This window comes from Mesocricetus auratus, unplaced genomic scaffold (assembly GCF_017639785.1).
Source record: "Mesocricetus auratus isolate SY011 unplaced genomic scaffold, BCM_Maur_2.0 Super-Scaffold_4256, whole genome shotgun sequence".
NCBI classification, from domain to species: domain Eukaryota; kingdom Metazoa; phylum Chordata; class Mammalia; order Rodentia; family Cricetidae; genus Mesocricetus; species Mesocricetus auratus.
In genome coordinates this window covers 31,692,145-31,714,233 of record NW_024429182.1, presented here as the reverse complement: position 1 = coordinate 31,714,233, position 22,089 = coordinate 31,692,145, and the positions used below count along the sequence as shown (strand labels likewise).

At 43.5% G+C, this 22,089-nt stretch overlaps 1 protein-coding gene across 1 annotated transcript in view; it reads left to right on the top strand.

Moving 5' to 3' along the window:
• Nucleotides 1–19,232: 19,232 nt before the first annotated feature.
• Nucleotides 19,233–22,089, top strand: part of Slc1a1 (solute carrier family 1 member 1) — a 69,683-nt gene continuing 66,826 nt past the window's right edge. The window contains exon 1 of the mRNA XM_040745906.1: nucleotides 19,233–19,467. Coding sequence (XP_040601840.1) covers nucleotides 19,377–19,467 — 91 coding nt within the window. The 5' untranslated portion in view covers nucleotides 19,233–19,376. The remainder of the gene's footprint in view (nucleotides 19,468–22,089) is intronic.

Sequence of the window (22,089 nt, the reverse complement as noted above, 5' to 3'; positions counted from 1 at the left end):
ACAACTTTGTTTTTTTTTTTTTTCTCTCAAGAAGCTTTCACCAAAAGGACAACCAAATAAACAAAGGCTAAAATTAAAAGAAACGCATGCAAACAGGTTTAAAGAGAATTACAGGGCACTTAAAAGGCTACCGAAGAACTCGGCTAGCATTTGAGATGGGTCAGATATTACTGAAATGAGGAAGTAATTCTCCTGATAGACGGAGTAGGATGTAAGATCCTCAGAACACGAAGTATAGACTGTTCTGGACAAATAGAGAACACTGGCTCCTAGAGCAAAGGTGATAAAGCAGATAAAGGCAACAGGATGAGGAAAGACTCAAGCTCGTGTCTGTGAATAATGGAGAAGTAAATGATCCGTTGTGAGTTGGCTGAAGGTTAGGTTGTAGGGGGCAGAGTATACAAATAACAGGGAAGGCAGCTGAAGGACTCTTAGTTTGGTCCCTAAAGTCATTAATATAGCCCCACTCAGCCACAGGATGCTGGGGAGAACCAGGGTACATAGTGCCTTCTAGAGATATAACTGCCTCTTCTGTTGCCAGGGGCCCAAAGGGAGAACTGGACCACCCAGTCACATGCTGTAGTGAGATATAGCAATAAATTGTTCTAAAATACCATAATGTAAAATGTATGCCTTGTGTAAGAATTTATATAAATAGAGGAAGATCATGGGGGCTTACTCATTATAGAAGGCTCAAATACAGGTAGAGCATGACAATAAAAGTAATTACAAATAGGAATATAATCTAGTCTGATTATAGCTCAACTTACATACAATTTTATAAGTTAATTTAAAATATAAATATATCTGAGAAGTGTCAAAGAAAGGAGAGGAGTGGCATATCTGTGCTCTGAGACTCACTCACTAGACATTCTCTTATAGGACCATGAGACAGGGTCTCCAACTCCAGGCATGTGGTCCTACTGGTTCCTAAGTATTCTCAATTCTGTGTAGGTTGGAACAAAATTCCCTCAAGCTTTTCCTCAAATGGGAGTCATTTGCATCAAAGAATTAACAAGCCTCCTTAAGTATGCAACATACAGTCTGTGAATAACTGGACTCGTGAGGCTGTGAATCTTTGCGATCCCTTTTGATTAAAAACACTTTAGATGAAAATGCATTATTAGAATAAGAAAGAGGGAATAAGGACAAATCACCACAACATGGAGGTCTTGGAAGAAGAGAATCATGGGAGGCTTTCATTTTCCTCTTTCCTCTCCCTCATTGGTGATGCTATCTATCTTATTCTGCTGATGAGCCTCATATGGCTCCTGCTTTTTACCTCCCCCTGGGACATAGTTTTCTGCTATGTTTTGAAAGATATTAAGAGCATGTTTTCTATCTCTTCTGAAATATAAACTGGGCGTGGTGTGTGGCAGTGTGGGGCTGTGGAGGTGCGTGGGGGGTCACATCGTTCTTGCACTAGCCATGACGTTCAACTCTGCTTGTTTTCATTCTCATGTCTGCAGCTTCTTCATGGACCATAAGGCACAGGGCACAGAACATGAAGCCTAAGAAGGGCCATGCAGTGTGGACTGCCATCTTGGAAATATGCTAGAAGCCTTGTGCTTTTTGTAGTAACGCATTGCTTTATAGACCACGCTGGCCTCAAACTCACTGAGATTCTCCTGCCTCTGCCTCTCAAGTGCTAGAATTAAAGCCATGCACCACCACTGCCTGACACAAGTTTTAAAACAAACAATGACTGTTTTTAATGGAACTGAGAATTCAGTGGTTCAAGCCTGTCTTGTGTTGTGCCCCATCATTCCACTCACTGGCTTCTGCTGAGGCCATCTGTGGCCTGATGGTCATCCCTAGTGCTAATCTTCAGACTTAATATCTCTATAATGCAGCAGTATTCACAGTGTCTGGCCACTTTCTGTTCTACTTTCTCCCTTCTTGTGGTTCTCTTGCTTACTGGCTATTCCTTCCAGTGCTCATTTGCAGATTTGTTCCCAGATTCCCAGCTTCAGGTGCAGAAAGCTTGAGAGCACAGGCTTCCGACATCTGTGTCCTCAGTCTACCTTGGTTTATCTTTGATTCTTTTTTCCTCTCATACCTCCTTATACAGTGTCTCAGCATTTAATACTGACTGCCTTCCAAATAGGCAATATCTGATCATTTTTCACCAACTTTACGACCTAGTCCAGGCCTCATCGTCTCTTGTGATGCGCATTGAAATAATCCTTCAAGTATTTCCTCCGCCTTTTCTCATTTCCTCTTCGATACTTAATAATGATGGCTGTGCTAGTTTTTTTTTGTCAACTTGACACAAGATGGGGTCATCTGGAAAGACAGAACCTTAGCTGAGAAAATTCCTCCACTAGTCTGGCCTATAGGCAAGTGTGTGGGGGCATTTTCTTGATTAATGATTGATGTGGGATGGCCCAACCAACTTATGGATGGTGCCATCCCTGGACAGGTGATCCTAGGTTTTATGAAAAAGTATCTGAGAAGTCATGGGAAACAAGCCAGTAAGCAATGTTCCCCAATTTATCTGCTTGAGTTCCTGCCTCCTGCCTTGAGTTTCTGTTTTGGCTTCTCTAGATAATGAACTATAACCTGTAAGCCAGATAAACCCTTTCCTTTCCAAGTTGCTTTTTGCAATGCAAGTTTTCTTTTTGTTTGTTTGTTTGATTTTTGGGTTTGTTTGTTTGAGGCTTTTTTTTTTTGGTGGCTAAAGAGACAGCTGAGGGTGCTGGGATGGGGAATGTTCTTCTCTCTATATATATTTGTCTTATTGGTTGATGAATAAAACACTGTTTGGCCAGGCAGGATGATAGGTAGGACTAGGAGACAAGGATGATTCTGGAACATGTAGGCAGAGAGGAGTCATCATGTGATCCCAGGAAGTGATGTAGCTGGGCAGAATCAGAATATAAGCAGGGATAAATAGGAAATCGCTCTCTTCTCTGTGGAGACGCTGAATAGTCAAGATGTAAGATGCCAGAGGATTAAAAGTTTCCTTTCTCCGGTAAGGTAAGACCACATGGAAATACTTAGATTTATAGAAATGGGTTAATAATTAAGATAGAGATAGCCTATAAAAAGCCATAGTCATCTACCAACAGTTTCATAATTAATATAGTGTCTGTGTGCTTCTTTGGTGCAGAGAAGGGCAGCAGGACTTAGCCAGGTCAAGAAAACTCACATTACAGCTTTTGATCATTTTTGTAAATTACAACACTAGAAAGCAAACTAGAAAAATTGCTAAAGAAGTAAGTTCTCTGCTGTATGCATGGGAGCTAGCTCCTCAAACAAGAGACAGAGATGTGTTTGCCACGGTCAGAAGATGCATGAGGTTGAAAGGGAGAATGGCAACATTTCTTCTGTCCCCTGCAATTGTCCCTTTGTCGTCTTTCACATGCCATCCCAATGTGCTAGGACACAGAGAGGGCAAACACACTCGGGCGTGGACTCAGATCTAAACACTTGGGTTTGTGTTTCAGCTCTCCCTAATCTTGGGGAAAATTGCATGTAATCTTTGGGGGAAGATTTGTTTCACTTGTCTATAAAATTAGTATTTTTCACATATTATTGTAAACTTTTCTTCCTGTTTCTCATATGCTAAAAACTCCCACAAACTGGGGTGCTGTCCATGGTTCTTCCAATGACAGTGAAATTCTGATCAGTATACTTCAAAGATGTCACCATCTGCTTTAGTAGGAACAGGGTTGTTACAGCAGAACTCCTTGAACTTCTATTCAGACACCTGGAAACTTCTACAATGAAGTAAGCTGTTCTGCAGCTCCTCATCTCCTTGGGTCAGCACAGATTCCCAAAAACTCTCTTTCAGTGGATGCCAATGTCTTTTTTGTTGGCTGGCCTTCGGAGGGATTCCATTGAAAAGTGAATTTTGGAGGGGTGTGGTTGCATGGTATTAAAGAATATGGTGCCAACTGAGGCAGGATTTGAACACTAGGACGACTCTAGTTTGTCCTAAATGAGGTGAGATTAGGGGTTGTGATTTGTGAGGTGTCTGTAACGCACTGCACTCACTGCCTTGCTCAAGCACTTGATAATTTAGATTAGTATGGATTTGTGTCTGGCCATAATCCTGTGTCTCTTTTGTAGTTCAGCATCTTTACTTTGAGGAAGGGTTTGTTTCCCTGTTTGTACAGTCTTAGAACACTGTTGTATTAGTCGTAGTTCCCTAAAGGAACAGAACTGACAGAAATGTGTGTGTGTGTATACATATATATATATGACTAAGATATACGTACATATTTACATATTTACATATATATGTGTGTGTGTGAATTATGTATGTATTAGATTAGCATGCCAGATAGTCCAACAATGACTGTCTCAAGATGGAAATATTGAGAATCTCGTAATTGTTCACTCCATCATTAAGCTGGATGTCTCTGCAGTCCAGTTTATTAATTGAGTTCTAGAAGATTCCTGAGCAGCTGCTGATCTTCAGTCTAAATTGAAACCCCAGAGGAGTATGTTCTAATATGGAGAACAGATGCCTCGGTAGCAGAATAGATGAACTGCCCAGTGAGAGTAAGGGCAAGCAGGTGAAAAGTAAAGCTTCCTTCTTCCCTCTCCTTTGATCTGAGCTGGTGTCAGAAGGCATGGCCCAGAATTAGGGTGGGTCTTCCTGATTTGAATAATCTGATTATGAAAATTCCTCCTAATGGGAGGGCCCAGAGCTTGGGTTTTTATTGTTTGCTGATATAGTCAGGTTGACAACCAAGATTAGTCATCACAGTTGCCAATCAAGATGATTCACTATTTTAGTCTGAGTTGTATTCCTTTACCATCATCTAGGTGATTTACAAAGAAAACATTATTTCTTACAGTTTTGGAGACAGAGGAGTCTAATATCAAAGTGTCTGGCAAAAGACTCCTTGCTGTGATCATATGGCAGAAAGTGAGACAAGAAGGGAGGAGAGAGCAGGAGTCTTTATTGTAATAGGAACCCACTCCTGAAATACCATGGTAATCCACTCATAGAAGTCGCCTCTTGTAACCTAAACACATTTTAGAGGTTCCCAGCCTTTAATCCCAGAACTCCAGAGGTAGGGGCAGGTGGGTCTCTGTGAGTTAGAGGCTAATCGGTCTACATGGTGAGCTCCAAGGCAGCCAGAGCTACATAGTGAGACCCTGCCTCAAAAAAATCAAGCAAAAGCAACAACAATAACAACAACAAAACAAAGAAAGAAAGAATTAAGTTTCTAACGCATGAACTTCAGGGGACATATTCAAACCATGAAACCCCTCTCTTCCTCTAGCTCTTCCTGGGTCTAGAGTAAATTAAGGCTGCAAAAATGTCATAACAGAGTCCTCTTTATTTATAGTGTAGAGCAGACTTTTAGGTCATGTTATTTATAAAATTGTAAGACTTTCAGAAAAGTGTACGTTTAGAACCAAGCATATTGGCTCATACCTACAAGCTCAGTATGGGTGAGGCTGAGGCAGGATAATCACTGCGTGTTTAAGTCCAGCCTAGGCTACAGTATAAAAGGAGGGAGAGGAGGAGCAAGGGAGGAGAGGGGGAAGGAGAAGAACAGATTTAAGAACTGTACAAAAATCTGCATGTATTCTTCTCCCAAATGGAAATGTGAATTCTTCACAACTTCTCTTTCAATCATTTCTCTATTTGCTTGTCCTGGTCTACCCACCTGTTATTGCTCTCAGCCATTTGGTGGTAAGACACTGACAAAAGACTCCTTTAACTCTAAGTATACTAGCATGTGCTTCCTAAAATCAAGGACATTTTTATGTAATCACAGATAACATAGTCAACACTCCTCCAAATTCCCTTATGTAATCTACAGACCGGATCCACACTGTTTCGGTGGCATCCTTTCACACCTTCCCTGCTCCCTCTGTCTGGTCTTCCTCTCAGTGCTGGCGTGGCCTTGATTTCAGGCATGTTAGGAGAACATGCCTACTTTAACACAAGAAAATTTCACAGGAAAAGTGCCAGAAAGTGAAGAGAGCATGCTTGGAAATGCTGTCATGCAGGAAGACTGCATGTTTCGTCTGAGTCGAGGTTACCAACCACTTCCTGTTTTTCCACTTTCCCTATTACTGTTTCCACATAAAATTCCCAGGTTCTTTTTATTTCTCACAGCGACAGCATTAGAGAGGGGGTGGCCATCAGTAGATAAAGAGGAGTCACTCATAGCTCAAGAACGCTGTGTGAGTGAGAACTGAAGGAGAAGGCATTAACTTTTGGGAGGAGGAAAAATAGAACATTGTAGATGTTGCAAGGTGAAAGAGGCCTGGGACGTGACCCTGGGAGAGGCCCAAGAGATTCCTTTGTGTGATAGGGGACACGAAACAAGGAGGTGAATAGATTGCCCAAGTTTCCATTTCTTTGGGAGTTTTGTTACATTAAGGATAAATCAGCTTGTTTAAGTTTTTAATGAATTTCTAACTACTTTTCATTGCCATAAAGAGCAGACCTCCATTTCCGAATCCTCAGTAGTCTCTGTGTAGCACTTAATAAAGCTGTTACATTATCATTGTTTTTATTTTTATTATGATCTTAAAGAGTGTTGTTGGTTTCTAATTTTTGATGATAACGTTGTTTCTCTTGGGATGCAACCTTTTAAGTAAAAGAAAACTTGTCAAAAGACAATCTTAGGCAAAGCCCATAACTGTAGCACCTAAGTGTGGCAACAACTTAAGAGGGTTCTATGCCAAATATCAAGGTCAGGAAACACTGATGGAATCTGCATGAAGCTCACTCTTGAACTTAAACCAGATGTGGGAGATGGGCATGTGTGGACAAGGGAAGGCCAGTGCGGTTTAAAGATGAGGTCCAGACCTGTCTCCAGTGGACTTAATTCCTCTGAACAGACAGATTTGTATTAGGTCAAAAGGGTGTGGCCACCTGATTAGAGCCTGCAAACGTCACTGACACATCTCTTAGGAAACTGCTTACAGGTTCTGCACACTGCCCATTTGATTGCCAAAGTCTGGGCATTTCCCCCTCAGCTTCCAGGATGAGACAGGACTTGGGAATTCCCCCACCCCTTACAGATTGTTAGATATATTTTTATAGTTATTCAAGAAAAGCTAATCCTGTAAAGATACAAGGAAATTCACATTCAATACTAAGTGCATTTTAGTATAAATAATGGTAATAAAAACAACAATATTATCTTGGTTAATCCGGAGGTCATCAATGAAAGTCAGTGTATGAGAATTGTTTCTGCTGATGTATAAAACTTTGAGTTCAGCAAAATATTTATTAAATCAAAATATGTCCTGGGAACTGTGTTAGCTTTACAGAAATATAGAAAGAGATATTTTCTTCCTGCAAGGCATCCGTAGAACCTAAACATGAACTCTATAAAACTTGTCATAGTTTGTGAAGCAATTCACTTTGAATTCCTTGGTTCCTACTGAAACACTGTGATATAAGATATGGTTTTCCTCACTTTTCAGACAAGGAAACTAACACTTAGTTGAGTTGTAGGTTCTGCCCCAGGTTATAACAGCAGCATTAACACCAGAGAAAAGTGTCAAACTCAGGAATTCCTTAGCATTGGCATCCGAGATGAGCCCTCCTGGACTGCTTCCAGCACTAATGAAATAACACGTAGCAGGGTAGTGTTCCTGCTGCTCTCAAAGCCAGAAAACATGATACCAACATCTACACCACATTGGGAGTGAAAAATAAGACTTCATTGTGGACTTGGAAAACATTAACACATGAAGGTATTTACGAACAACTTTATACCAGCAAGTTTGACAGCTTAGATGAAATGAATAAATCCACTAATATATTGTCTTACCTAGGAATGTTTATTGCTGTGAAGAGACACCATGACCATGGCAACTCTTACAAAGGAAATATTTAATTGAGGTGGTGGCTTAGTTTCAGAGGTTCAGTCTGTCACCATCATGGCAGGGAGCATGGCGTGCAGACAGATGTCGTGCTGGGGCTGAGTGGGCTACATCTTGCAGACAACAGGAAGTCAATTGAGGGAAGTGTGAGCAAAGGAGACCACGAAGCCCACCCCAACAGTGACACACTTTCTTCACCGAGGCCACACCTCCTAATAGTGCCACTCTCTTTGGAGGCCATTTTCTTTCAAACCACCATATATATGAATTACAAAAACTGATTCAAGAAAGCTTGAATGATCAATATCAATTAAAGAAATTAAATCCAATGCCAGGCTTGGTGGTGCATACCTATAATCCCAGTGGTTGGAAGACTGAGGTAGGAGTACTGAGTTTGAGGCAAGTTTGTGCTGTAGAGTAAATTCAAGTTCACCTATGCTACACTGAGCAAGACCTGATATCAAACAAACAAATACATATATGTGTAGAAAACAACCTCCCACAAAGAACCTCCACATCTAGAGGAGACCATAATTTCTTTGATTCTAAAACCAGGCAAGGTCACAATGAAAAATAAAATTATATAACATTATAACATAGATTTAAAAACTTGCAGCATGTCCTAAGTAGGATGTTTCTTTATCTCTATGATAAAACACCATGGCCAAAGCAGCTTGGAGAGGAAAGGGTTTATTTTATCTTACAGTTGGAGCACTAATTGTTCTTGTAGAGTAACTGGGTTCAATTCCTAACACCCATAATTCCATTTCCAGGGTATCCGATGCCCTCTACAGGAACCAAGTGTGTACATAGTTCACATACATACATGTAGGCAAAACGTCCATACACATATAATAAATAAGTCTTAAACATCTAAAAATTATACCATTTGCATTGAAATGCATCCAAGTATCAAGGCACATCCAAGAGAAAAAATCTAGGAAGAGATTCACAAAACTTCTACACAGAAACTACAAAATATTATTTTCACAACTAAGGACAATCTGAATAAAGAAAGATATCAGGATAGTGAATTAGAAAACAAAACCCAGGAGCTGGAATGCTGTAAATGTGTCATCTCCCCCAGATTGAACTACATATCCAAATCATTCTCAAACAAAACCATAGAAAAACTTCCTACGTTCATTTGAAAGTTGTTTGGAGCAAATGTGGGAGTTCAGGGCCTAGTCACTAAGCAGGGCAATTGGGGAAAACAGATTTCTAAGATCAAAGCTCACTAGCTCTAATAACTAACTTATAAAAACAGTTTTGAATAGTAATTGGGAGAGACACAGAAATATATCAATGAAACAAAACCCTGCTCAGGAACAGGCTCCCACACCTAGCTCTGAGAACAATACTAATTTTTCTTTCATAAATTACTGTTAGATTCATTGTATTTTCACACAGAGAAAAAAATGGATTAGATGGATTTTAAACCAAAAATTAGAGAAAGAAAATAAAACTTCTAGAACAAGGCACATAATGTATTCATGTCTTTGTTGTAGACAAGTGTTTCTTAAGCAAAAATCCTTGGTTCTCCAAACTTAAATTGGAAAATATTCACAACTTTTAATTCAGAAAATCATGGAAATCAGAAGAGTAAAAGTCAAGCTAGGGGAAGAAGAGGGATAAATAAAGAACTTGCGTCATAGGAAGAAAAGAATAGGCTTGACTGAAAGAAAGGTGAGGGTATGCTGGGACAGTTAAGGTGTCCAATTGTCCATTCCGTGTGTGGAGCACCTCAGCCTCATGAGTTCTTGGGAAATGGACATTAAAATCACCATGACATACCATCATTTCCCACCACAACGGGCCAGCTATTTTTTTCATACATGTATGCATGGATGAATGTGCATGAGGATGTGTGTGCACATCTGTGTGTCCTCATGTGCACACACATGTGGAGGCCAGAGGACAGCCCCAGGTGTCATTCTCAGGAATATCGTCCACCTCCTTTGAGCTCACCAATTAGACTAGATTGCTGACCAAGAGGTCCCAGAGATTCTTGTGTCTCTGTCTCCCCAGCGTTGGGATTACAGAGCTGACCCTGTCCTTTGTGAACCCCAAGAGAGCCAATCCCTGATCCCTCCCCCCAAGCACAGGAGAATGGGCCCTGCCCCTAATAGGAAGGCTGCTCTCTGATACCCCTAGCCCACCCCCACACTTGGGAAAGCTGCGTGGTCCCAGTGACCCAACTGACCAGCTCAGCTACCACTCAAGCACACATCCAGGGCTTTGGGTTGACACTTCTAACATCTATCCATCTACCCCAACTCATGTTCACCTGCAAAAGGGGACTGGTCCTGCAGAACCAGTGACGGGATCTCCATGACTGGGCAATAGCAGGATATCTGAGATGAGTTTCAGTGAGGATCCAGTATTGTTGGTGTATAGGAAGTCACAGGCCTTGAACCTGGCCAGCAACATATTACACAATCAATATTTGCAAGTAAAGCTGTATGGAAAAAGGATCTACTGCATGATACACGGCAACTCTCAATGCCACTAAGAAGAATGAAGATGGAGAGTAGAGAAAGATGGAGGAGCAAAGTAGTTTTATTACTGTCTGTTTGTTTTTAATTAATATTCTTATTTTTACTTGAGTTTTATCATTCCTTTTTTAGTTTTCCTTTGGGGGCACTACAAGGGTGAAGGGAGGATTCGGAGGGACTGGAAAATGAGTCAGATTGGGGTTCATGATGTGAAATTCCTAAAGAATCAATAAAAAATGATGTTAAAACAACAGCAACACAAAAACAAGCATATGCTACTATGTCTAGTATCTCACATGGTGCTAGGAAGGAACTCTAGCCTCACATGTGTCTTTTGTTGTTGTTTTTTTTTTTTTTGAGACAGGGTTTCTCTGTGTAACTTTGAAGCCTCTCCTGGCACTCACTCTGTAGACCAGGCTGGCCTCTAACTCACAGAGTTCCACATGCCTCTGCCTTCCAAGTGCTTGGATTAAAGGTGTGCACCACCACTGCCCAGCAGCCTCACACAGTTATAAAAGTAGTTTACTGATCCGCCTCCCAACCTCTCAGCCTCCAGTTAATCTTCTAAAATCTGAGAACACAGAACTAGGTCAAGAACTAGAGGGAACAGACTGATGCCTTCAAGTTTGCACTTGGGAACGTTTGTTTGTTTTCCAAAATTCTCTTGAGAAGGCATGTGGAGGTGTGGGGATGTCATGGGGCAAAAGGAATAATTATGCTACCAAAGCCTCAATCTGCCTGCTGAACAGCACTGAAAATGGAGCATCGGACACTGCCATTACCCATCATGATTTCTTACATGTCAGGGCCACCACAGTCAACACCATTCTCCCTGCCACCACAGATGAGTCAGCACAGGGCCTGCCTGAGGCACGTAGGACCATTCTCTCTGTGTGTCACATATCCAAGAAACCATATCCAAGGATAGAAAAAATTAATATATGTTAAAATAAATAGGAAAATGGGAGTTATACCTAAAGGGATATTTGACCATGTACCTAGAACAGGAAGTCCAACCCCCCTCAAGATACTTGTTGGCAACTCCACCGCAGAAGCCATCCAGTAATGTGTAGGTAGCATTGACTGGGCAAAGTGAGAGATTCCCACCCCACCATCCTCAGCCTCCTCTTTACATTTGATTGGAGGAAGGAAAAAAGATAAGAGGAATGGGGGGATAGAAGAGGAGAGAGATGGGGCCATGGAACGCTTCATAGTTCCAGTCCTTCGTGTGCCTTGTTTCTTCTCGTTTCCCAGCAACATTGTGCTGTGTTACTGACCTCTTTGCTTTTTCATAATATTTCACTTTTAAATTATCAGCGAAGCAAGAATGGCGTGTGAAATACAAGTCTTGTGCTCTGTTTCCTAAATGCATATAAATAAAAGAGAATGAGAGTGTGGAAGCCTGGCACATACATGAAATGGCATAAGGAGCTTTTGTGTGATATTGTGTGCAAGACCATCCCCAAAGCATCAATGCTGTGAGAACTGTATGTGACCAGATACGGCTCTTTTTGGGGGAGGGGACTTGAAACATGTAGGCAGAAAGATGCTGTCTACTTGTTTCCCACCTAATGCTTGTTTTCCATGTCTTTAGTAATGGACAGATAAAAGCCCTGATTTTATTTGAGGAGATGTATATAGTTGACTCTATTATCCATTCATATTTACAGCTAAGCCTGACCACATCACTGTGGTGTGTCCAGCCAATATAAGCAGAATGCTGTACGGGATCCCAGGAAATATCTTGAAACATCAAACTTGCCTGGAAATTGTAGCAAGTTCCTACCTCTCCCGTTCCTATTTTCTGGATTATGGACATGACATCTGGTATCCTGCCATCCACTTTCAACCACAAGGCTGCTCGCTTCCATTGTAGAGCAGAAAAAAAGACAGGGATGCTGACAGAAAGCTTCCACAGAGACCCCAGGCTGCCTGCCTTTAGATTTCTTTTCCTCAGAGAAAAACGGAACCTGTGTACTCATGGTTATTCAAATGATGATAGTGCTAGCTAACCTAGGCCAAAAGAAGAACTTCCTGTCCTACTATTAAAACAGGTACAGATAAAACGATATGTTGGCTTAAGCCAAGTCATGGGAGGCAAATAAGCTGGGTATGATGGCACACATTAGTGGGCCCATTACTGAGGAAGGAGAGGCAGGAGAACCTGGGGGGCTTGCTAGTCATCCCACCAAGCCAAATAGGTGAGCTCCAGAGTGTGTGAGAGACCCTGTCTCAAAAACATGAGGATAACTGAGGATGACAGCTGGTACTGACCTCTGACCTCCATGATGTAGACACATATGCATGAGTATACACACACACACACACACACACACACACACACACACACACACACCCCTAAATAAAATAAAACTATAAGCCGGGTGGTGGTAGCCCACACCTTTAATCCCAGTATTTGGGAGACAGAGGTAAGCATATCTCTGCGGTCCAGTTCAAGGTCAGCCTGGTCTACAGAACAAGGTCTAGGACAGCCAGGACTACACACAGAGAAACCCTGTCTCAAAAAAACAAAAACTGAAACTGAAAAATGAACTCACTGGTTGATTGGGGTCTACAGTAGTTACCAGGCAGTGGCAGCCTTAATCACAGAACTTGGGAGGCAAATTCAGGCAGATCTCTGAGTTCCAGGCCAGCCTGGTGTATAAAGCAAGCTCCAGGACAGCCAAGGTTACACAGAGAAACCCTGTCTTGAAAATCCTCTGTGTGTGAATGTGTGTGTGTGTGTGTAAACTAAATAAGTTGCATTTAAACAATATTAATAAAGACGTAAAACTAACTATCACTATTTATCTTGTTAGCTTCTATGGGTTGCATGCTCTTGAGATGATTTCCATCTGCCCTGCCTTCCCAGGAACGGCTAGATAAAAGCCTGAGATTAGGCATCTCTTCCTGATGCCACATTGCTGACTGGAGACCAATGGAGGGAGCAATTAGTGGGCGTATTTACCAGAGGCTAAATATCAGGGCCATTTTTGTTCTACTCTCTGTCTCTGTCTCTGTCTCTCTCTGTCTCTCTGTCTTTGTCTGTCTCTCTGTCTCTCCCTCCCTCCTCCCTCCCCCCTCTCTCTTTTTCTCTCTCCCTCCCCACCCCTCTTTCTCTCCCCAGAGAGTTTGCTGGTAGACGTGTGCACCACAGTAACACCGAGTGAACTGAATGCTACTCATTGTCATAAGCAGGAAATGTTGGAAAGAAGCCAAATGTCCATCATCAGGGAGAGTGCTAAATACCCCTCGAGGACAGCTACACACTGTTGGATTCTGCAAGCACGGGAAGGAATGAGGAAGAGACCTCCAGAACAAGGTCTGCACAGAGCAGGGCTAGGCAGAAAAGGGAATGGGGAAGAAATCTTCTCTGTGAGCGAGCACTAAGCTGTATTGTTCAACAAGAAACACAAGCACAGGGCAGGGCCCATAAAGGGCCACCTGTGTGAGATCAGCAGAGGGTATGAATGGAAGTGTCTGTATTTTCTAAGACAGAGCAACAGGACCAACCAAAGGCTTATACAAACTGAACTAATCGCTGCCTGCCGTGGGGGGAAGGACTCAGAAAAAAGATGAAGGGAGGAGGAAACCCCTGGCTGTGTTCTTCCACGGTTTTGATTAAGCTACATGGAGGGCTTTTGTCACTGCTGTTTTTATTTTTTATTTTTTACATAATATAAAACTTTTTGAGGGCCCACAAGATGGTTTAGCAGCTAAATGCTTAGTCACTAGGCCTGACCACCTGAGCTCAATCCCAGGTCCCACACGGTGGAAGGAGAAGATTCCCACAGACTCTCTGACTCCCACATATACACTGTGGCATGTGCATGTCCCCTAAAATAAGTAGATAAGCAAATAGATGTCCTTTTAACTGTTTACTGAATTTTTTAGAAATGGATTTCTAAAACTTAAAACAAATAGGAAACTATAATCCTAAATGCATATCAAACTGAAGGCATAATTACATTAATAAATTATGAGAAATGGTTCCTAAACACACACTTCAACTCTGCATCCCCTAATGCCCTAGGTCTTGGAATCAGAGGAACCATCAGGAAATCAAGTTTAAGCCAGTGGGCTTGTTACTAGAACTATATGACTTAATAAAACAAAAAACCTTTGGGGACAGGGAGCTGGTTCAGTGGGTAAAGAGCTTATTGCTCAAGCATGAGGACCTGAGTTCAAGTCCCCAAGAGCCACATAAAAAACCCAAGCATATTTGGTTCCAGCACTGGGGATGGAGAGGCAGGAGGCCCCTTTCTCCTGGAAAAAGTCAAGAAACAAGGACAGCATGGTCACAATGAACCCTGTTACCAAGAGTGTAATTATAGGTAAATGCTTATCTACAACTCAGAAAATAAAATGAGAGAGCTCTTATTGGTTAAATATTGGACATTTTGAGCATGTGACTAGAACACATTCACCTACTATAACACAGTGGTACATTTAAAAATCTCCCAGCAGTCCCAATCCAAAGCTGCCAGTGCACCCGTTGGTCACTGAGAAAACCAACCTGTGCCACCATTTCTGTAGGAAATCTACTTCACGTTGACCAAATTGATTCCAGAAAATGTATTCAGAGTGAATCCAAGAATCCAAGTGAGGTAGCACATTACTGTAATTCCAGCATTCACCTGGGAGACTGAAGTTTGGAGATCTTTAACTGGAGCTCAGAGTACCAGTACCAGAAAAAAAAAAGGCACTCCTTGGCACCATGCACAAAGGAGGAATGATAAAATCAGGATGACTGCAATTGAATGGTCTCAATCATTGCCAAAGATGCTGAAACAATGAGAAAAGTCATGGGGAAATGTGTCACAGATGAACCCCTGACAGCAGAGTTTACCTGTTAAACTGCAGATTGCTGAATATCTGAACTCTAACTTAGCCACCTATATAAAACATGGAGGACAGAGAATCAAGTAGGTTGTCACCATGCAGAAGCAATATAGATTTTGGGGAATTGTGTAAACCAGGTAAGCTGATCCCTTAAACAAGTAGATGGGACCAAGATCAGTTGCAGCACCAAAGACACTTTGAAAAATTAACGAGACAGGTGTGGTGGCACACACATGTAATCCCAGCCCTTGGAGGCACAGGCAGAAGAATCAGGAGTTCAAGGTCATCTTTAGTGAGTTTGAGGCCAGTTTATGCTACATAAGTTAAGTAGGCCAAAAAATATTGAATAATGAAAGTAACGTGTTGATTTATCAAGAGTCTGAAACCCACTTGGTCATTCTCTGTGGCTCTGGCAGGCTTGCCCTGTAGTGTGGCTGAAACCTGTGGCTGTGAAGATGTATTTTGTACTGTCTCCTGGTTAGGACCCATGGCCTCACCCCAGCCAGTGCTGGGGACAAAGCTGAAAGTGTCCACATGGAGGCAGTGAACACAGGTTCCCCAGATTCTGAGTCATCTTGTCACCCATGGTGACCCCCAAGCCAGTATACAGGCATCAAGAATAGGATAACTGGGTGTGTTAGTTAGGGTTTCTATTGCTGTGAAGAGACACCATGACTATGGCAACTCTTGTAAAGGAAAATATTTCATTGGGGTGCCTCGCTTACAGTTCAGAGGTTCAGTCCATTACCCTCATGGTAGGACATGACAGGATGGTAGACATGGTGCTGGAGAAGGAGCTGGGAGCTCTACCTCTTGATCCACAGGAAGCAGAAGGAGACTGTGTGTCACATTGGGCATGGCTTGAGCATATGAGACCCCCAAAGCCTGCTTCCACAGTGTCACACTTCTTCCAACAAAGCCACAGCTACTCCAATAAAACCAAACCTCCTAATAGTGCTACTCCCTACAGGCCAAGCATTCAAACATTCGAGTCTAGGGGGGTCATTGATGGGAGATGTCCTGTTGTGTGCTGCGAATATGTGTTTTTCTTATTGGTTGATGAATAAAGCTGTTTCAGCCATGTGGGAAATCCAAACAGGGATAGAAAAAGGTAATAGGAGGATTCAAGAAGACACCGGGAAGCTGCTGAGGAAACAAGAGTTAAGACTGGGCTGGTTTAACCCACAGAAACAGTTGACCTGAACCAGGGGGAGCTCTTGGATCCCAGACTGATGGCTGGGAGGACAGCATGGGACTGACCCAGACCCCCTGAATGTGGGTGTCAGTGAGGAGGCCTAGGTAATCTATGGGGCCTTGGTTAGTATTTATCCCTGGTGTACAAATAGACTTTGAGTGCCCATGCCACAATATGGGAGGCTCTCTCAGCCGGGACTCTTGGGGGGAGGGCCTAGGCCCTGCCCTGGATGAAATGATAGTCACTGGAGATCCACCATGGAGGGCCTCCCCCCTCCCTGGAGATCGGAGTGGAGATTGGGTGGGGGACTGGGGGACCTGGTGGGGTGGGTGGGGGAGGAGGAGTGGGAGAGGGAACTGGGATTGACATGTGAAACAAGATTGACATGTGAAACAGTATTTGCCTTCTGATGATTGGCTTATTTCATTCAGAATGTCCCCGAGGTTCATCCATGTAAATCGGGTCACAGAGCATGTCCTTACAGTTGAATAGTAAATCAGAACAGATAGCATGATAGAGCGACAGATGCCTCTCTATCATTGGCTGACAGATGATAGGTACATGCAAGGATTATAGATAGATGATAGATGAATAGATTGTAAATGCATAGATACATATAGATAGACAAACAGAAAAAAGTTACATAAGATCTGATTATGTATTTTATGCTAAGACTTTTGTCCACTGGGTAAACAAGTAGGTGCTTAAATTTGCATTTCTTAGACTTCTAATAAAATTGAAACTTTTTTGTTTCAGATAGACAGATCAATAGATGATAGATTATGGCAGTTGGAAAGATGAATGAATAATGATGATAATATCTACCTAGCTGGATAGATAATAGTGGATAAATAGATGATAGATAAATATATGTTAGATAGATAGGTAAATAGATGATAAATAGGTAGGTAGATGATAGGTAGATGATTGATTGAAAGATGATAGATTATAAATAGATGATAGATAGATAGATAGATAGATAGATAGATAGATAGATAGTGTCATCATTAGGGTTACCATTGCTGTGAAGAGACAACACTGCTCTGGTTTCAGGGCCAAAGTGCATTTCTTTCTCTGGTCCTTTTTAGCCTTTTGGCTCCAATTTTAGGGCCAGGGTGCATTTCTTTCACTGACTCTGATTCCAGGGACGAAGTGTGTTCATTTGGCACTGGTTTCAGGGTCAGGGTACGTTTCTTTAGTTCTGGCTGCAGGGCCAAAGTGCGTTTCTTTGACTGGTCCCTTTTCCCTACACACAGTTCATAACTCACATGTGCCTAACTCTGCCCACCCACAAGATGGAGGTGAGGCAAACATCCTGCTTGATTCTCACAGCTTCCACAGAACCCCAGGTGTTAAGATCTGAACACCCATGTCACAGATGAAGTGAAATGTCAGCATTAAGCAACAGGTTCAAGGCCACCTCACTAGCAAGCAGTGCAGGAATTGGAAGTTCCTCCTCACAGAATGCAAAGGCTGTGAGGTTGACAAGGTCCATCTCTGTCCCTCCCCTGTTTCCCATCTCCAGGGTGTGTTAGTTTTATAAATGCAGTAGAACACGCTGGAGCACAGCTACGGAAACAGTTCCAACCCACAGGACACTGGAAAGGGGAAACACAAAACTGTTGCACACCACTGCGGAGTCCCAGTATATTTCACTGTGTCATTTTTAAGCCCACAGGTCTGTTTTATAGATATAATTTTACATACATATGATCAAATTACACATACAATTTTTAACTTTTTTCTTGCCCCATGGTACTAAGGGACTCCATTAATTTCCTTTCTGTAGACTGCCTGAAGGTCTATAACATACTTAATCCCACTCCCCTTTTTTCACATTGGGCATTTGAGTTTGTCTTTTATTTATTTAATTTTGTAGAATGATTCTTTTTCTTGATAGTTTGCCTTTTTGGGACATTTTTATTTCCATCTCTAGCCCGGACACCCAATGATCTTGAGTTCCCTCTCTCCTGACTTTTTTGAGAGTTTAACCCCTGGAAAGAAAATGGTCTTTCAAACTGTAATGTACATGATCAATAAAACCTAATCCACTGTATTTTGAAGGTTCTTTTTTAATTAATCGGTTTAAACCAAAGGAATGGGATTCTAATTATGAGGTTCTAGCGATCAATTAATTTGGACAAGGAGATTCCCCTGACACCCAACTACAGAGTAAACTCCATACTGCCAAAAAGGTACAGGGCTCACTTAGTTATGGTGGTGATAATGCTAACGGCAAGTGAAGAGTCTGCTTAAATTAGGGTGAAAACAAAGAGAAATTCAGTTAGTGCAGAGTGTGTGGCCACACTAAGCCAGATTCTCCAACAACATCCTGTAAGGTATTTGGCCTTGGGGATGGTATGGGCCCACCCACCTTTCACACCAGCCAGGCGTGGTTCTCACTCCTAATTATGGAGTAATGGCCACAGAGCAAGTCCTAGGGGTACAATTGTTAAATCGTGCAAGGCACCTAATTGTTAAATTGACCACCGCCTTGAGCAAGCCTGGGTCCTGGCGGATCCTGTCTGAGCTGCGCGTCAGAGAATTAAATAATCCCGCGGGGAATAGCAGAGACCGGTCAATAGCAGAGACCCGGTGGGAAAATTCCCCAAACCAGCTCTAAAGTCACAAGGTGTTCCTTCTTGGCCTGGCGCCCAAAGCAGAAAAGCATCCCCACTTCGAATCCCCTAGCAACCGGTCAGGGCTGTGTGTCCCTAAGGAGGATCTCAGTAGGTCAGAAGCTCCTCCGGTGGGAAGCCTCCACTCGGAACAGAGGGGGACCCGATCGCCCCACGAGCGCCTCCCCACCGGGACGCTCCGCCCTCGGCCTCGCTGGTTGGCTGTGGCGCTGCAGCGAGCGGCGGCAGGAGGAGCCCAGCGCGCCTGCCACGCAAAACCACTGTGCTCAGTCCCCAGCGGCGGTGGCAGCGCTGACAGCAGCCGGTGCGCTGTGTCCCCGCAGCGCCCAGTACCCAGCATCCCGCATCCTGCATCCGCCACGCTCCTCGAGTCCCCAGCTAGCGCCAGTACCCACCATGGGGAAGCCCACGAGCTCTAGATACGACTGGCGCCGCTTCCTGCGGAATAACTGGCTGCTGCTCTCCACGGTGGCCGCCGTGGTGCTAGGTGAGGCGCGCGGGGGGCGAGGCACGCGCCCGGGGACAGGCCGCGTGCGGGGTCGGGTGGGCTCGGTGTGGCTGTCCCTGCTTGCATTCCCCGGGCCTGAGCCCCCGAGCTCGGGGACAACCCGAACGCTTTGCTTTCACGTGGGGGAACAATGCTCATAGGGAACCCCCATTCGGATGCTCCTGGAGCTGCTGTCCTTGCTTTCTCCAAAATGATCAAAGGAGCTTGGAAGGTGGACAGGGGTCATTTGAAAACAAGCAGAGTTTAATTTAATCCTCATCCTTAACTGTTCCCACACACACACACACAGCCACCACCACCACCTTCGTGCCCGAAGAGACTGTATGATCTACAATTCTCTGTGGGATTTGAGGAGACATCTGGGCCTGCAGGATGGTGGAGACCCTGGAGATGTTGGAACCTCTGGCAGGGGGTAGGAGCGCCCTTACAGGATTTCTCCTCCAATCAGATTCAAGCCTGAATTCCCACCTAGCAGTTGTGGCTCAAGGGAGACCACAGGCAACCAGCCTAAAGAGAACCCAGCCCCTTTCCTCCTCCTGGGCTACCTGCTCACCACATATTTCCATTAAAAATAGTATAAGCCGCTTTTATTTGTTTTCACACTCGCATGTATTTAAGTGACCCACGCCTGACATATGGTTGAGCCAGGACTGGGTACATGTCTGAGCCATTTCTCAGAGGTTTGAGTTCCTCGTGTTTAGAATGTCATTTTCTGGCCAGGTTATCTTTCTAACTTGAGCTTGACAATGTACTTTAGGGTGGAAGCCCTGAGGGTCTTTATACCCCAGGCAGGACAGCCCAGCAGGTGATGGCAGGTGCACCTTGAGGGAAAGTGGGTTCCTAGGCAGCCTCCACCCTCTGTCTGGAAATCGAAGTTGCCTCAGCTGGAAAAGGGATGGGGCAGCTGGTTTTTCCTGGGTATTGCACTTTGCTCGAGTCTGGGACTGCTTGGTGCTGCCTGCTCTCCTCCAAGGTCTTCTCCACCAAAAAATAAAATGCCTTAAGACGTTAATGGAATCCTTGGGGTTATATGGGCTCCTCTGGAACCTTATGCAAAGGGAAGCCAGGCTTCTAGTAAATAAATAACATCCTGGAATCGCCTTAACAGAGGACATTTGTGGGAGGAAAGGGGGGAGTAGAGCCGCTAGTGTTCACTTTCCTCAGAGCCAAGTGGTTTGGGGCGTGGGGTGGGGGGCGTTATTTTGCGTCACCACATTAAAATAACAGGCCCTTCCGAGAGAGTGAATGATTTGAAGACATGTTTGTTTTCCCAATGATGAGTACAAAATTTATTTTTAAATCTGTTTTTGAAAACCTTGGAGGTGACTAAAGCTTGTGTCTCCTTCCCAGTTCTGTGTGTGTCTGCAGCCCTGGGCACCCAGAGAGTCTGCTTGGTCACCAAGTGTTTCCAACCCAGCAGCTGGCATGAGCATCGGTGCCCCGCAGCTCACACACCGACTGAGCAGAGGTCATTCTGGGAAGGGAGTTTGGTCTTTACTCACTGGCCTTTGAACCAGTAGCACAGGCAACATGCTCAGGCCGGAAAGGTTTCCCTCCTATTCTCGGGCATGGCCTGTGGTCTCCAGTCCACCCCTTTCCTCAGTTTGAGTGTGGGTGAGCTGCACAGGAACTTGTTCTGGTATTTTCTTTTAGCCACAAGTTTACCATTTAAAACTGCAAGTGCCCAGCAGAGGCCTTAGCAATCACTTGCTCTTTCTGAGACATGTAGGATAGACTTAAGTATGCTACTGTCTCGTCAGGAGAAACCATCAGGGTACCCAAGCAGGCACTTGCTGGAGTCCTCCTCTTTGCCACTCAGAGCCCCTTTGATCTGAGTGAAAACTTGAACTTGGCTTTGTCCAGTCTACACTGTCTTGCCTGTTTAATAAGCAATAAAATCCCAGCCACTTGTCCTGAGTATTTACTAACCCTTTTGAGGCTGTGCTAGTCAAGTTTTTCTACAGCTGCCTGGATTGATTCAACAAAATTACCAGAGCCCTCATGAAGCTTTCTTTAGGGAGTTTTTGGGCATATAGACCTTTAAAAAATAAGGAAAAAATGTTAAATGCTGTTAGTTCTTCTGTGGAACCTTCTGAACACAGCCATTGGAATATTTGGCCCCTGAAATAAGTTGGCAGCTCTGATTATGTAAAATACTTTGGTTAGTGAAACTAAGGGCAAAGTTTTCTTTTTTCCAGGCAAGGTGGCACAAGCCTGTCATCCCAGAATCAGGAGGTAGAAACAGGAAGATCAAGAGTTCAAGGTCAGCCTTGGCTACCTAGTGAGTTTGAGGCCACATTGGGCTACATGAGACTGTTTCAAAAAACTCTGAGTGTGTGTCTGTGTGTGCATGTGCACACGTGTGTGTGTGTATGTGTGTGTGTGTGTGTGCGCACCCGCGCACGCGCTCAAGCTCCTATTTAAAGCCTCTGATTGACTTTCTGAGATATAGCTTGTAAGGAAAAACACAATTAATTAAACATCACTTTCATTTGATGTGTGATGTTAACTTGGTTTTTAATGGCCAAGGAGATTCTGTGAGAAGAATTTGACAAGTCCTTATTTGGTACTAGGTAGGTGACTGTCTTTGACAATTTATGT